Source organism: Macrobrachium rosenbergii, chromosome 48 (assembly GCF_040412425.1).
Source record: "Macrobrachium rosenbergii isolate ZJJX-2024 chromosome 48, ASM4041242v1, whole genome shotgun sequence".
Lineage (NCBI taxonomy): Eukaryota > Metazoa > Arthropoda > Malacostraca > Decapoda > Palaemonidae > Macrobrachium > Macrobrachium rosenbergii.
Window position 1 is genome coordinate 59,974,548 of NC_089788.1, and position 17,738 is coordinate 59,992,285.

Here is a 17,738-nt window from a genome sequence, read left to right on the forward strand (position 1 = left end):
TTCTACTAGTGGCTTCAAGTGATTGTTCACAACACATTTCTGAATAATGGCTTCAATTTCACTAGGGGTTATCAGAAAAGGCGACAGCAGGTTTTTACCTGCCATCATGATTGCATTGAGTAATTCCTTGTATTCCAGAAGGAAATTACTTGTTTCTATGAGCAGTTGCTCCATCATTTCTGTTTGATGGATTCTAGCAATTTCTGATGAAACATTATGGAGTGCACTATTCACAAATTCTTTCAGCACTGTGATCATTTTCTGATTTTGATTGACATTTCCTATTACTTTATTATAGACAGTGCCCTGCTCAGAAGCCCAATTTTCAAGTTGAGCCACTCTTTCCTTTAGCCTTTCAACATTACCATCGGTCGCCACTCCAAAGAGATTGTGTAAAGCGACGCCTATAAAGGGTATGAGTGATCGCTTTACTACTTTCCTTGGCATAACATTATCGATGTCCCTCTGTAACTTGGAGAGCATGTCGTACAAATTTCTATCTTGGACACTTTGTAATCCTGCCTGTATCTGATTGCTCAGCTGGACTAACTGCTCTCTCTAATCGATAATGGGCTCGGTTCCTATCTTAACAATGGCTAGGTCCTGTATCATCTTTACCTTGCCATGTTCCTTGATGATGGCTCCCTTCCTTAGTTGTACGAGTGAGTTCACAATTTGACTCACTGCCAACCACCATACAATCCATTTGCTGAAATAATGTTATTAAGCAGTAAAAATCTTATCAACTACATTTGTTTACCATTGCACTTGCCATTACCTTCTTCTCAAATTATACCTTGGGGTCATTGAAGATTCTATTTTATTATCTATCTTATCTTTATTGGACAAATCTTTCAACTGGGTAGACGACCAAGGTTCTGAATGAACTACTTTAATGTGGTTCCAATGTACAATGGATTCTTTCAAGGTAATCTCATGCATTAACTTGAATTTATTCAACTTCAAAACTTCTAAAACTCTATATGGACCTCGAAATTTTGGTGATACTTTAATATTAGGTCCTTCAAGAACATGATTGAGTACATAAACTTGTTGTCCTACCTTTAACGAGGGTATGGTGGATCTGTTATTGTAATACTTACTAGATTTTTTATGTAACTCCTTTAATCTAGCCCTGGTGACTTTAACGGTTTCGTACGTACGTCTTGTCTTCCAAGCAATATAGTCCTCGTAGTTGTACGTACGTCTGGGTGGTGCGGCATCATCCAAAAGTGAATTTGGCATTCTCTTTTGGTAGCCATACAATAGGAAATGAGGAGTTTCTCCTATTGATTCATTTACTGTGTTGTTTAGAGTAAATTGTATGTCTTCGAGAGTCAAGTCCCAGTCTTCAGTGTTTGGGGTTACTAATGTTTTCAGAACATCCTTTATTTTGCGATTTGTTCTTTCTACTGCTCCATTTGAGCTTGGCTTATATGCTGTTATTTGACATTTCTGTATCTCATAAAAGTCACACAGTTTCTTTAGAATGTCACTAGTAAATTCAGCAGCATTGTCTGAGAGCAAAACTTGAGGACATGAATGTCTGGTTATAATTCTAGACTTAAAGGCTTCTGCCACCGTTGATGCTTCTCTGTTTCTAGTTGGAACAATTTCTACGTATCTGGTCAAATAGTCAATGAAAACTAAAATCTGTTTATTTCCTCTGATGGTGTTCGGGAATGGACCTAAGAAATTCATTGTGACTACTTGAAAAGGATTTAATTCTGAAGGATACATTTCCAGAGGAGCCTTGACGTTGACCTTCCCCTTATGTATATTACATAGGGTACAATTCTGAACAAATCGAGTAGCATCTTCACTACATCGAGGCCAAAAATAGTTTCTAGTGATTGTTCTACATGTTTTCTTAATTCCAGGATGTCCTGATAACTTGTATGAATGGGTTAGTTCTAAAACGTCTTGTATTAGTGTATTAGGAATGTACAAACGTGAACAAGCATTTGGTTCGTCTGAAGTCTTGTACAATAACCCATCTATCAATTGAAACTCTGAATTTTTCTCACCTTGCAAGAGGTTACCAATTACTTCCCTTATTCTAGAATCCTTTTGTTGTTCCTGACGAACTTTGTCTAAATCTAGGTCTGTGATTTGACAACTGAAGGCGAAATTATGAGTGGTAATTTGTTTCTCGTTTTCTTCTTGTGATCTAGATAAGGCGTCAGCTAATGTGTTATATCTACCAGGTATGTATCTAAATTCTGGGGCAAATTCTAATACGCTAACGAACCATCTATTGAACTTCATATTATTGGTAAAAGCCCTTTTCTTGAAAAGATCACAAATGGGTTTATGATCTGTAAGAACATTAATTTTATGTCCTAGCAAAATGTGTCTAAATTTCTGTAATCCCCAGACTAATGCCAAACATTCCCTTTCTGTTGTACTGTAATTTCTTTCAGCTGCATTCAAAACTCTACTGGCATAGTATACAGTCCTCATCCTTGTTTTATCCTTTTGCATCAAGACGGCACCTAGTCCTGTACTTGAAGCATCACAGGCTAAGTAGAATTCCTTCTCAAAGTTTGGATAAACTAGGATGGGATCTGTTATCAACATATCCTTTAGTGTTTTGAACGCTGCTTCCTGTTCATCTTTCCACTCATAGCTAGCATCTTTCCTAGTTAACTCAGTTAATGGTTTTGCTATGGTAGCAAATCCCTTTATGAAAGGTCGATAATATCCTACCATACCTAGGAATCTTCTTAGTGCCTTCAAATTTCTTGGGGCTGGATAGTCCACAATAGCCTTAATCTTTCCTTCTTGCATTTTCAAACCATGTTCACTGATAACATGTCCTGGATATTCTAGAGATTTCTTCAGAAACTGACATTTTTTAATTTTTACCTTTAAACCGGCCTTTCTGAGCCTATCTAATACTAATTCTATTGTCTTGAAATGACTCTCTACATCCTTACTAGCAATTATTACATCATCAAGATAAACCGATACGTCTTCAACATCTCCCAAGATTTGCAGCATTAAACGTACAAACGTTAAAGGAGCTGAAGTAAGACCAAACGGCATTACCTCAAATTGCAAATGTTCTTTGTGAGTACTGAATGCCGTGAGATGCTTGGATTCTTCATCAAGAGGAACTTGCCAATATCCACTCAGTAAATCGAGGCTAGAAAAAACCTTGGCACCTCCTAATTGAGCTAACATGTCATTAATGACTGGCATTGGCATTCGATCAGGGACGGTGTGGGAATTCAATTTACGGTAATCTATTACCATCCTCCAAGTACCGTCTTTCTTTGGAACTAGCAGTAAAGGTGAATTATAAGGTGACTTAGAAGGTATTACGACTCCATCTTCCTTCATCTCTTCAACCATCTCGTCTACAATGGGTCTTTGACTTATTGGAAGTTTGTAGTTAGGTATATAAAAAGGTCTAGCACCATCTTCTATGACTATTTTGTGCTGCAGGACATCTGTCCTTCCTAACTTATCTCCTGTTACCGCTACAACATTCCTATATTTCTCTAATATCTGTATTAACCTGTCCCTACAATGAGGAAAATCTGTATTATTTACTTCCCCTTCTAATTTAACTCTTGTGTCAGCTACAGAGACAAATGCTTTTTCACTTAGGGTTAGTAGAGGGTTAGTAATCACAATTCCCTTACAGAATTCTATGCCGGCATGCAATTCTAGTCTCTTGTCAGAATAATTATACACATAAGTCGTGCAATTTCCACCATTAAGTCTTACTAGGGAATTGTCCATTTTCACAAAGTCTGGTAAGTCTTCATTAACTAATAACACATCTGTATCACCTAGGTTTTTATCTGTTACAATTCTAAGACAAACCTTTGTCAGACCTTGTGGATGCAGTATAACGCTATTGTTTAATCTAAATCTTACAAAATTATCATCGGCAGTACTAACTAAGCAGATCTCTTCTGCATTCTGTGCATCGGCAGTGTAACAGACATCAGTATCATCTGAACTTTCATCTTGTGGTATCACAGAACCTATCTCTGTCATTTTCAGGTTGCCTAACAGCAACACCTCATTGAGATACTTCTCTTCCGTATCTTCTCTTATTATTAAGTGACTACAATCTATTAGCGTGTCAGGATCGTCAGGTTGGGAAAAAGAACTAAGTTCTTCGGAGGTATCTACTTGTCGTGCACTTGAGTTATCAGGTTCATACCTGCTATCTGAGAATTCCTCCTGAGTGGCTTCTAGGCTTTTAAAAGTAGTTTGTCTATCTTCTCCTATTTCTTCTATCATTGAATTTCTACACACTGTCCTACCCGGGTTAGCATTAAATTCTATTTCTATCTGTTGGATGTCTACTTCTTCAGATGAGGCTGTCTCAGGTAAAGTGATCAAGTTTATCTGAAACTGTTCCTCTCCTTCAAGAAAGCAAACATTTCCTCTATCAATTTCCTTGATAGTGATTCTTCCATTGCTACAATCTAGTGCAATTCCACATCTTTTCATAGCCTGGAAGGAAAATAGAGCTTGAGCTGGAAAATATTTCTCTTCCAACACCACAAACTCTTCCCTGTATTTCTTATTTAGAATTTCTATCTCTAAATTGACATTGCCTATAGCCCTTATTTGCTTTCCAGCGATCCCCTTTATGGTCCTATAGGATTCTCTCATTTGGGAAAGCTCACAACCTATATGTTTTGTTAAAGTGCCTTTATCTATGATACTTACAGTACTGCCTGTATCCAACAATATGGAACTCAGTACACCTTCTAAGTGTACTTGTATGATAGGCAACTCTTCCTGACACGTATTAAAATTCTTAACAGAAAACACTATTTCATTACTTCGAGTAATGTCTGTTGGGGACACATCCTTATTCAATGTCACTATTTCTTTCTGTAAGGATGGACCTTTCTGCTGCGCTCTCTGTGATTGTCACTGAGAATCCCCTTGATTTGGGTTACTGGGGGAGGTATTCTGATTATTAGGCTGAGTACTTTGGTTATTTTGAGACCCCTGAGAATTTCCCTGTTTGTTGTACCAACAGTTTTGGATTAAATGTCCTGTCTTATTGCAATTCGAACACCATTTGTTTCTTCTACAATTCTGTGTTGTATGGTTGTTATAACCACAATTTCCACAACTTTGTCTCTGCCTATTGAACTGTGGCCTATTATTCCCTGAATTTTGGCCTTGACTAGCTCCCCTCTGTCCAGGAGTCCTGTTATTTCCACTGTTATTTCCATTAGTTCCAGTGGTATTCCCATTGTTACCTCTATTTGGCGGCCTACCTTGATTGTTTCTATTTGATTGATTAAATCTCCTATTGTTGTTCCCACCATTTCTATCAAACGAATTTCTATTTCCCTGATACCTAGACCTAGCTTGCCCTGATTGGTTTCTATTGGACTCATTGCTATTATTTCTTGGGTTTCCACTAGCTACGGTTCCCGTAAAATCTGCACTACTACTTGATGAATTCTGTTTTACTTTCCTTTCTATGTACATCAAAGTTTGTACAATTCCATCATTTGGCTTCCTATCACAGTACTTCTTTAAGGCTACTCTTTCTTCCTTACCCAAAGCATCGTAGATTGGTCCTAATGACATATATCTAAGTACCTTGGATATACTAGCTAAATCTGTTTCATCATCATCAAATTCATCCTTCCTTCCAACAACAATTCCTACAGCTTTCATATCTGTCGTCACTCTATCTATAGCTTCTTCTACTCTAGTGGCTAAAACTAAGTGATTACCCTCATATTTCTGATGATGGAAAGTTCCTATGTTGTACCATGGATCTTTCTGTGCTTCTGGTTGCCAAAATTGTAAGCACTGTTTCTTGAATTCGTTAAACAGAGTAATTTTCCTAAAAGTACTGAATGAAGAACTGTATGTGCATCACCATGTTCCATACTAACATACAAGAGTGCTTCATCTATTTTCTTTCTCTCATCTGTGATACCAGCAGCTGAAATTCTGCTTTCTGTGTCTGCTATCCATCGATTTACACCATATTCTTCTAATCTACTTTTATCTACATTACTTGGGTCTACCGTTCCACAAAATCTAGTGGCTTGGGTGATTACGGCGGCTTGCGCCATGTTGTAATTTCTAGGTACAATGGAAGTTATTGGGTTAGTGGTTACAACTGAAGGGTTAGGCGCACTCGGTAAACTAAGTGGGGGACCTTGACTACGAGAACGTCTGGGTCTAGTATTACTAGGATCAATTGGTCTAGAAAGTCGTTCAGGTACAGGTCTTAGGTTATATGGAGTCTGGTCTTCGCCTCTTGTCTGTTGCAGTCGGGAGATAACTTCGTCCAAAGTGTTATTCATATTAATTCATAAAATATTCAATGATTCCAAGAATGAAAAATTGAAAAAAAAAAATTTGAGAAGCAGGTACTTACTTCAATTGCATGTTTGCTGAGTTGACTGTATCCCTCTATACAAAAAAAATTCAAATTTTTCCTAACTCATTCCTTCATAGGACTCTCACAATCTGAAAAAGTCTGATATTAGTATTTATGTATACAATTGTTTGGGTTCCACTGCAAAATGCTGCGCCAAGTGTATAACAAAAAAATTATTATGATAGAATAATTTAAACAGAATTGTCTCTATCACCAAGTGAACGAAAATTTCTATTTCGTAAAAAAAAATTACTAAATATGAAAAAAAATTTATTTCCTTCGTACAACAATAAGGAAATATTATTCAGAATATTATTCAAAAGAAAAATAATTTACTTAAATTATTTATGTAAAAAAAAAATTATTTGCGCACTGCAGGGAAGAATAACTATATATAAATTTTCACGCACACAAAAAAATTTAATTCACAGAGAAAAAAAATTCTCTTGATAATTCCCCGATACTAGGAATGAATGTTTACTATTCAATTAGCTTCGTGTCGCCTTGCACTTGAAGATCGCGCTGATTGCACTTGAGCGCAATTTGTCGTTAGCATCCAGCGATAATTTCGGCACAGCTCGGCCGACTTCCAGTCTGCTACCCGCTGAATTTGTCGAAGAAAAATTTGGAATCCTTCCAAATTGTTGATTGAAGACGCGAACTTCACCTCGGGTCATTGGCTTCCAAAACTGTATCGCCGCTCCGATTGCTTGCAGCTTCACTATCGTCCGTCGCCGTCTTCAGCTCTCGTTCGTCGCCGTCGTCGTCACTGCTCTGCTACCTTTCGCTAAGTCTCCCTTTTAGCAACCAAAAATTTTGGGAAGTTCGTGTATTTAAGTCCGTACACGATAGAAAAGTTCACTGAACTGACGTAGATATTAGCGACTTTCATACGTCCGCCAACACTGTTTGTTTTCGTCTTCTCCACTGCTGCGATCGGCGAAGTTTTTAGGGCGAGTTGCCAATTCTTTCGTAAATTTCGTTATGCTTCTTAGAAAAATCACCGCTGATCTATGCCGTGATTATTACTATTGTTCTTATTATGTTCAAATATATATATATATTAAACTGAATTTCTAGTTGATCTTATGCGAACGTTCGGAAGTTTCAAACTAGGCAGAGATTTACCGCTGTCAATTTTTCACTCCAATCGACGCAAAGAGTTTCGCTGGTTCGTGGAATATTTCGTTCTGCTTCGTTTCCCTTCTGCTACAGTGTTGATGTTTAGTTGATGAAGACCGTTTTGAAATTATTTGCGCTGTTAAATTGAGAGTTAGTTTTAGCGCAGTCACTGCTCACTCTCTGTAAATTTCTCTAGGGCCGTGAACTTTTATTGTTTTTCAAATGTGCGCTGGGCGAAATCCTCCGAAACTGCCACCAATTATTTTTGTTATGCGGTGCACTTTTATTGAATTGCGTTGCACCACATATGAATGACTCCGTTTCTGTCTGTTGACTTCTACTTGATAATAACGTAGGGGACTCGGTAAGTTCTGGTTCACAATAATATTTAAATTTATTTCAGGAGTAGGGTAAGTATTCGCCGGGCACTTATTTTTCATAAGTTTTATTCTTAACACTAAACTATTTCACACGGCCAGCCACACTGGACTTAGAAATTTCTTGATGTTAGAGAGTTGAGTGACACAAATCCTATCCAAATGGGTTTCAAAATAACTCTAATTAAAATTTGATCAGAATGAACTCTGGACCTATGTTGAATAAAACTCCGCCTCCTTGAGGACGTCTACTTTACTCTTAATGGTTCAATCTTAACTCCCACTTTTGGCAAGGACAAATCAGGTCAATTTTGCTGACCTTTTGATTCCTCTAGCGCCTCCTTCCTTTCCCACATCTTGGAGGTTTGTTATGGTTAGTCTTCAATTTACTTGGTCTCATGGCTCATCATTTTAAACTATCAACATTGTCTCTCTCTCTCTCTTTCTCTCTCTCATCTCTCATAATCCCATCAGTGAATCTCATATCTCAGCTCCCTGCCAATTCTTTTGAATATCGAAGTGCCTGGCTCCTTTCGATTTCTTAGGAAACCAAAAGCAGCCACTCCCGATTTTTGGGAGTCTCGTGGGTCGCTCAAATTCTATCAATAACGAGCGCTCTCCTGACGAGAGAAAGTGCCGAGTTCGATACTGCCCACCAGCTGATTCAGTTGCTTGGCCAGATTTCATCCTTGTGTCTTGAACCTCAGGGTTCGAGCATGCAGGATAACAGACACAGAATTCCCCTTTGAACCTTCTTCTCACGGGGCCTCGTCCTCGAAGGAGTTTAGAGTTCGGGAAACTAGCACTATACTCAGTTTTTTTTTACCGAGGCACATTTGCACCGACTTGCAGGGGTGCCCTTTTAGCTCGGAAAAGTTTCCTGCTAGCTGATTGGTTGCAAATATTTTGTCCGAATAGCATCATTGTTTTTAAATAATTACCAAGTAATGTGAATCGAAAGTTATTTACTAACCTAAATTTCTCCCTCAGATATATGTTTTGTCAATAAATAATGTTAACGAATAAAGAGATTATAAAGGATTGTGATGGTAAGTCTAAATTTAATAACAACACACGCTGAAGTCAACGACAGGAGCTTGCTTTCGGATGCACGCTGCATAATTTTTTTACTTTTCACATATTTTAACACCAATTGGGATAAACTACACTAAGCATAAGAAAAACATGTTATTATAAACTTTCTTTGAATACCGGAATCTACTAAAAACATCGAATTAATAAAACTCGCTATTAGTGAAAACTTCCGGGGAGGTAAAAGGAACAGCCTGTGGCATTAGATAAAATTTAGATAAAATTACCTAGATAAGTAGGCCTAGTTATTCATATGGTATCCACATGCCAGCAAATGTTGATGGGCAAGAAAGCTTTTCAGATACATAAATATGAAGACGCTATTTTTTCTTTTACATAATAATAATGTACTTCCCTTTATTTCTTGCACAGATTTCAAACTAGGCTAGCCTATGTCTGTGTGTCTTACACCATTTTTTGACAGTTGCAATAAAATTTGCTTAACTCTTCAAGGTAAGGAGTAACAGTAAACAGTAGCTGATGCTTGATATAAGTTAAGCTAGGTGTATGTAGGCCTATGATGTAAGTCCGTATAGAAAGGATTTGCTAATTTTGTCGTAAAAAGGTATAGATTCTATTAATAGCACTATTTTCAGTTTGAGGATACTGTAGTGTTCCATAAATTGCATAAAAATCATAATTAAACGAATTCCTAATTTCACCGAGTTACAACGCGATACCCTCCCCTCCCTTCCATCCCCGCTCGGTATTTGACAGTAGACGATATAGCCAGCTAATCCTTAAAATGTATATGTGTATAGTACATTTTCTACTCAGTCACATATTCTTTTACTTCTCAAAATATCCGCAGAAACTGGTGTTAACCTTATATGTGTCCTGAACAGAACGCAAAATAAGAAAAAAAGTTTTCTTATCTCGCATTGTCTGCTGTAACTTACACGAAAGAGTAAGTCGTTAATTTCTGCGAAATATATTTTTATTAGCGTGCACCTACAAAAAGAAGCACAGAAACTTTTAATTGCAGATATAGCCATTAAAGTAATCTCAATAACGTAACACTGACTTCAACATTTACATAAATCAGGAAAATGCTGCAATGACAATCACCTGTGATAGTTTTTCCCGCCAGGCCGCCGCAGGCTGTTCCTTTTACCTCCCTGGAAGTTTCCACTGATACCGAGTTTTACTTATAGAACTTACCTGGTAGTTACATATAGCTGTCGTCTCTGACGCGCGGCAGAATTTTAAATTTCGCGCTAGCGCTATAAACACCTAGGTGATCCCTCTACCAGTGCCCTCTATAGGTAACAAGGAACTATCCCAACAATGTTCTAGAACCCATTAAGTTTTTTCTGCCGAGAGACCGCAACACGGTCTCGTTTTGTGGTTGAATTTTTGTCTGCAATTTATACTTAAGTATTTCTTTGTGGTTTTTTGCTAGCTAGAGCTTTGCAATTTGTGGTCGGAATTAACTCTTTGTACAATATGTCTGATTCTGGTTCTCAGTATAGATATTGTGCTTTAGGCTGTAGGACTCGTTTGCCTAAGGCGGCTATCAACCCCCATTCAGTTTGCTCTTCATGTAGGGGTAAATTTTGTAATTTCAGAGAATACATGTGAGGAATGTATGCATCTAACAACGGATGAATGGTCAGCCTTAGAGAAATATCTCACGGAAGTTAGAAAGGACAGAGTTAGGAAAGCTTCGCAGAGAGGTCATCATCTGCTAAGTCTGTAGGGCAGGTAATTCAATCTGTTAACCCCTCTCCTATTAACTCTCCTTTGTCCGACCCTGTTGATCCCAATCCTATCACCGTGTCAGAGTTAAAAGTCCAGATGGACACTAAATTTTCAGCAGTGCTTTCGGCCATCCAGACGATGGGCCAAGCCATTGAAAAGTTGGCTCCTCAAAGTGAAGTGTTAGTGGAGGAGGTGTCTGTTCGGCCCACTCGTTCTCCCAGGTCTAGACCTCTGTCGGACTCCCCTGGTTCAGGGAGAGGGCATGTCGAAAACCGAAAGGAGGCGAGTGGGGCTTGCTCCCGAACAGTCACCCCCTCAAGTATTCCTGTTGTGCATTCCCAGGATGCTTCCGCACGCCATAGAAAAGGCGCTGCTGGGGATGTGTCTTCTAGTGGTGATGATTCTTTGACTCCTCCTCGAAGTGGGCGCTTCAAGCATTCTTCTCGCCCTCTCAAGAGGTCTCGCGCCGTCTCTCCTGCAGCGATTCCTAAGAAAAGATCGTTGACGGATCCGCAAGCGGGCTGTAGCTTCTGGGAGGATCCTGAAGCTTTTTCCTCCTCCTCTTCAGTGGATCAGCCCCCTCGTCGGAAGGAACCTACGCGTACTATTGCTAGTAATAAGCGTGTTTCCGTACCAGGAGCGTCTACATCTCGTCCAGCCTCATCGCAGATAGTGCCTCCTCCTACTACCGGTCAACAAGATCCCCGTTTTGTCGCTCAAGTTACGGACAAATTGACGGATCTTATTCAGTTCTTTTGTGGCGCTCGTGCTGCTTCGGGAGCACCTGTTGCGGAGGCACTTCCTTTGAATGCGCCACAAGTCTTGACTCAAGAGCCTCCCACTTCGCATGCACCAGTGAAGAGGCTCAACCAAGCGCTTAAGCATTCTTCTCTGGCTCCGGATACGCCACGTTCTGTTGGCGAAGCGCCACTTCAGCTTGGCTTGGCGCCACTTCAGCATGGCGCGGCGCCACTTCAGCTTGGCGCGGCGCCACTTCAGCTTGGCACGGCGCCACACCTGACGGATTCGGCGCCACATCAGCATGGTCGCAAGACTTTAGATTCCGTGCGACCTACATTTCGTCAGGAAACTGTTCCTGTACACCAATTGTCTCCTGTGTCTTCTGTAGAAGAGGAAAATGAAGAAGATGTAGAAATAGAAGAGGACTTTCCAGGAATCAAGGAGAAATCTTCACGGTTATAAGGAGTTACTCAAGTTTTTCGTGGAGAACTTTGGGGACTCTTTTTAAGCCTTCGACTCCGGCATCTCCCAGATCGCAGTTTAAGAGGGATAACGCCTCGGATCCAGCTCCTTTTACACGCCTAGTTTTGGCGATTTCGGCCAAGAAGGCTATCAAGAAGATTAATTCCTGGCTCTCAGACAAGAGAGAGCAAGGCAAGAGTATGTTTTGTCTTCCACCCTCCAGACTGGCTCATCGCAGCCGCATGTGGTACGAGACTGGAGAACGTTTTTCTTTGGGTGTGTCTGCCTCCGCTCAAGGGGACTTCTCCAGTCTAGTGGATTCAAGTCGTCATACAGCTCTTCAGTCAGCGAAGATCTTTTTCACGCAGTCGGAGTTGGATCATCTTCTCGAGTATTTTCGCTGTTGTGGAGGTCATCAGTTTCCTTGATTGGGCAGTGGCGGCTCTGGCTAGGAAAGTCAAAGAATTCGGACTTTCGGATGCGCAGTTGACGGATTTCACTTGAGTAGTCGACTGCATAGACAAGGGGTATGCGATTGTGCCTTGGAGCTAACTTCGGTTTTGCAACCGGAGTTCTGAAGAAACGACAACTCTGGTGCTCTTTTTGGCGAAGGGTGTTTCCCGCAGCCAGAGGTCTGCTCTCCTCTTTGCCCCTTTGTCGAAGGACCACTTGTTCCCGAAGGAATTAGTTCGAGAGACTGCTGAAGCTCTCACACAAAAAGCAACACAGGACCTGTTGGCTCAGTCAGCAAAGAAGCCGAAGAAGACTTCTCCTGTAGCTACTTCCGCCAAAACTTCGGTGTTTTCGGACACTTCCAAGACGTTCAGGGGCAAGTCTGCTTCTCGGCCCTTTTCCAAGTTTCGTGGGAAAGGAAAATCTTCTACTCGACCTTCCAATTTTCAACAAAAGAAATGAGTGTGCTGTCCTCCACATAGCAGTAGGTGCCAGACTCCAGTCGTTCTCGGAGGCCTGGCAAAAGGTCACTCAAGATCCTTGGACCTTACAGGTGATCCGGGAAGGGTACTCCATCCCATTCCAACAAAAGCCCCCTCTGTCGGACGCTCCAGTCGCTTTTCAAGCATACTCCAACGACTCTCAGAAGTTTTGTGCCCTTCGAGAAGAAGTAGAAGCACTACTAAGGAAACAAGCCATCGAAATAGTGCCGACCCCATGCTCTCCGGGGTTTTACAACCGCCTCTTTTTAGTTTCGAAGGCGTCGGGAGGTTGGAGGCCGGTTCTAGACGTGAGCGCATTGAACGTTTTTGTAAAGAAGACGAAATTTTCGATGGAGACGACAGAGTCGGTGTTGGCATCTCTTCAACCGGGCGATTGGATGGTCTCGATAGACCTCCAGGATGCGTACTTCCATGTTCCAATCCATCAGGAATCAAGGAAGTTCCTGAGGTTTGTTTTCCAAGGCAAAGTTTTCCAGTTCAGAGCTCTTTGTTTCGGACTGTCAACTGCACCTCAAGTGTTTACAAGAGTTCTGTCAACGGTGGCGAAGAATCTTCACTTGCAAGGAATAAGGATGTCAATGTATCTGGACGACTGGCTTCTGAAAGCACACTCCAAAGCCAAATGTGTGGAGGACCTAATAAAGACATTATCTCTGGCAAAGGAACTAGGTCTACTAGTCAATGTTCCGAAATCGTCCCTCTCACCATCACAACAGATGGTTTATTTGGGGAGTGAGAATGGACTCTCTGACTTTTCGGCTTCTCCATCAATACGGAGAGTAGAGTCTTGTCTAAGCATGATAGACGACTTTCTACATCGCGAGGTTTGCTCAGCCAACCAGTGGATGAGCTTGCTGGGGACCTTAGCCTCGATGGAGAAGTTCATAAAACTGGGGAGACTCAAGATGAGGCCTCTGCAGTTTTATCTACAAAGCCAATGGCCACGCAAACCCATCCGGTTCCTTTCTTTTCAAGATCTCAGATCAGATCAAGAAGGAGCTGTTCTGGTGGAATTCAAGAGAAAGACTAGAGTAGGTAATTTCTCTTTTATCAAGAACCCAGACCTCACACTCTTGTCAGACGCTTGGATCAGGGGTGGGGAGCGACTTTAGACAACAAGGAATGTTGGGCCTGTGGCAGGAAGAACAGAAAGAACTGCACATAAATGTGAAAGAACTGAAAGCGGTACATCTAGCCCTGATGCAATTTCAACAAGAGGTAAAAGGCAAGGTAATTTTAGTTCAGTCGGACAACACGACAGCTCTTGCTTATATCAAAAGGCAGGGGGGCACTCATTCCTTCTCCCTGTATCAGACGACCAAGGAACTTTTAGAATGGTCGGAAGAGAACGAGGTCACGTTATTGACCAGGTTCATAAAAGGCGAGAGGAATGTAACAGCGGATCTCTTAAGCAGGAAAAATCAAGTCTTGCCCACGGAATGGACCTTACATCCGCAGGTTTGCAAACAGTTATGGAATCTGTGGGGTTGTCCACTAGTAGACCTGTTTGCAACAGACAGAACAAAACGCCTCCCTGTATATTGCTCCCCAGATCCGGACGACAAGGCACTTTGGGTGGATGCAATGACAATGAGTTGGTATTGCCTGGAACTTTACGCTTTTCCACCTTTCAAAATTATCAGGAAGGTCTTGGAAAAGTTCAGGAACCACAAGAACACCAAGATGACACTAATTGTTCCTTTCTGGCCATCGAGGGAGTGGTTCCCAGATCTTCTCCTCCTCCTCGCAGATTTTCCGAGGATCCTCCCGTTGAGGAAAGATCTACTCAGACAGCCCCACTTCCTGAGGTTCCATCAGAACTTGTCCGCTCTACGGCTTGTCGCCTGCAGACTGTCGAGCGACTCCTCAGGAAGAGAGGTTTTTCAAAGGAGGTTGCAAGCGCTATTGCGCGACCCAGAAGAAAGTCTTCGGACGCAGTATACCAGGCAAGATGGAATCAGTTTAGAGACTGGTGCAATAGACATGGAGTTTCGTCTTCTAAAACCCCTCTAAATCAAATAGCGAAGTTCTTGCTATCCCTGTATAAGGAAAAAGGATTGTCTTTGAGCACAATTAAGGGGTATCGATCAATGCTTGCGTCGGTATTTAAGCACAGAGGTCTAGACATCTCGAACAATCAGGATCTAACAGATTTACTTAAGTCTTTTAATACCTCGAAGACGAAAGTTCCTAAACAAATAGCATGGAATTTGGACATCGTTCTTAAATGGATTTGTTCAGATCAATTCGAACCTTTGGCAAATGTCTCGTTGAGAAATTTGACTAAGAAAACTATTTTTCTAGTAGCACTCGCAACAGCCAGGAGGGTGAGTGAGGTTCATGCCTTGGACAAAACTATTGGTTTCTCTCAAGGAAAAGCTGTATGTTCTTCCTCTCTTAGGTTCTTAGCGAAGAACGAAGATGCGTCCAGACCATGACCGAGGTCTTTCAGCATTAAGAGCCTTTCAGATCTTGTGGGAGAAGGAGAACAAGAGAGATTGTTGTGCCCGGTGAGAGCCTTAAAGTTCTATATCCACCGAACAAAAGGTATCAGGGGCTCTTCGGAGAACTTGTGGTGTTCTGTGAGAAACCCGTCAAGACCACTTTCTAAGAATGCTCTTGCTTTCTTCTTAAGAGAAGTTATTTCAGAAGCCCATGTAAATTGTCAGGACTCAGACACGGGAACTCTGAAAGTGAGAGCACATGAGATAAGAGCTGTAGCTACTTCTTTAGCTTTCAGGCACAATCTCTCAGTGCAAAAGATTGTGAATTCTACATTTTGGCGATGTAAGTCGATCTTCGCATCGCATTACTTGTCAGAATTGAAGACAGATTTTGACAATGGCAGTACCTTTGGGCCTTTAGTAGTTACTGACACGGTGGTGGGTGAGGGAGAAAGAGGGGGAACCCTATCCGACTAACATTTTCTCCTTGAAGTTGGAAATTGAGTTTGGTTGCGTCGTCTGTAGGTACTATGTTTGTTGGTTTAGGAGTACCTACAGTCTTTTTAATTTTGTGGTTGAAAGTTTTTAATTTTATATTATGGTGATAGAGGTGATCCCTTATTGTTAATTTGGTTCTGCGCCCAGAGCAAGGGCATACTAAGTCTTGTCCGTCACGGCGTTGTCCTCTACGGCAAGTACTAACAGATTGTATCTGACACCCGGATCCTTTATATCCTGTCTATACAATCGAGGGATAAGCAGACTACAGAGGCAGTAACCGCTGAGTCAGCAATCCTTCAAGGTAAGGAACTAAAATTCATGTTTTGATTTCTAACAATATATGTGGCTGACATGGTCCCACCTCCTCTAAAGGTGCCAATCAGCTATATGTAACTACCAGGTAAGTTCTATAAGTAAAAATGATATTTTTATGATAAAATAAGGTTTTACTTATACTTACCTGGTAGTTACATGAGTAAACCCGCCCACCTCCCCTCTCATGTCAAGTGGGCTTAAAACTTAATGGGTTCTAGAACATTGTTGGGATAGTTCCTTGTTACCTATAGAGGGCGCTGGTAGAGGATCACCTAGGTGTTTATAGCGCTAGCGCTTGAAATTTAAAATTCTGCTGCGCGTCAGAGACGACAGCTATATGTAACTACCAGGTAAGTATAAGTAAAACCTTATAAAAATATCATTTTTATTAATTCCATGTTTTTAGTAGACTCTGGTATTCAAAGAAAGTTTATAATAACATGGTTTTCTTATGCTTAGTGTAATTTATCCCGATTGGTGTTAAAATATGTGAAAAGTAAAAAAAAATATGCAGCGTACATCCGAAAACAAGCTCCTGTCGTTGACTTCGGCGGGTGTTGTTATTAAATTTAGACTTACCATCACAATACTTTATTATCTCTTTATTCGTTAACATTATTTATTGACAAAACACATATCTGAGGGAGAAATTTAGGTTAGTAAATAAGTTTCGATTCACATTACTTGGTAATTATTTGAAAACAATGATGCTATTCGGACAAAATATTTGCAACCAATCAGCTAGCAGGAAATTTTCCGAGCTAAAAGGACACCCCTGCGAGTCGGTGCAAATGTGCCTCAGTAAAAAAAAACCGAGTTTAGTTCACGGCCCACGAGTTCCGCCCTGTCCAGTTCTGATTGTGTTTGCGCGATTGGCTCGGCTTGCTTGCCCTGCCTGCCTCCCAGTCCACCGCATACCACCCAGGGATCGCTTTTGCGTGATCGGTTCGGTGTGGCTCGGCTCGGCCCCACTTGGTTTTTCCAAATCGGATTCTTGGCTCTTCGAGTGAACTTTCTGCTCTTCCCAGGAAAGTGCTTTGCCACGGCACAAGTGCTCTTCCCCCGTGTGGCAGTAATCTCCTTTGGTTGATTATCGCTCATGATCCGCCTCTCCTGCTGGTCTTACTGGTAGGCAGGTAGGGGTACTCTTTCTCCTCACCTGTTCTCTTTTCCTCTTGGTTGTTCCAAGAGGCGCGAGACGGACAGAGAGAGCTCTGACGAATTTTATCTTCGGATTCGGCTGCCTGGTGTGCTTTGGGTGTTGGTCCGCCAATTGTCTCGTAGTACAACTAGGTAGTTGAGGAGGGTTTCTTGGGATCTGTCAAGGTCTCCCTCCAAGGAGAGAGGTACAGGAGTTTCAGGCTTCGGAAGCAGCAAGGGTCTTCCTCTTCGAGTTGCGATCGCCCTCGTTTTTCGGAGACCTTCATGCTGATGCATCAGTGGGAGGATCCCTGAAACAGGACCATGGCTCCCCCAATGAATAATCTTCATCTCTTGCAACCCTTGCAGTTCCCAAGGGGCCAGGTGTTGGGGGCCACCGCGGTCCTTGCTTCCGAGAGCGTTCTCGACCAGATGAATTCTTTTCTTTGGACAAGGTGTTCATTCTTGCCTCGGAGGGTCTTGCCAACTGCAGGTTTGTGTG

The 17,738-nt window shown here is 41.4% G+C and overlaps 1 protein-coding gene and 1 pseudogene across 1 annotated transcript in view; one reads left to right on the top strand and one right to left on the bottom strand.

Annotated features, from left to right (window-relative positions):
* LOC136831442 (uncharacterized) overlaps positions 1–8,302 on the bottom strand; it is a 10,376-nt gene extending 2,074 nt beyond the window's left edge. The window contains exons 1-2 of the mRNA XM_067091920.1: positions 6,383–8,302; positions 1–709 (exon numbers count right to left, since the gene is read on the bottom strand). The exon at positions 1–709 is cut by the window's left edge and continues 2,074 nt beyond it. Of these exons, the coding sequence (XP_066948021.1) occupies positions 1–483 (483 nt within the window). The 5' untranslated portion in view covers positions 484–709; positions 6,383–8,302. The remainder of the gene's footprint in view (positions 710–6,382) is intronic.
* The window catches only part of LOC136831444 (zinc finger protein 624-like), a 378,392-nt pseudogene that overhangs the window by 13,553 nt on the left and 347,101 nt on the right, over positions 1–17,738 (top strand).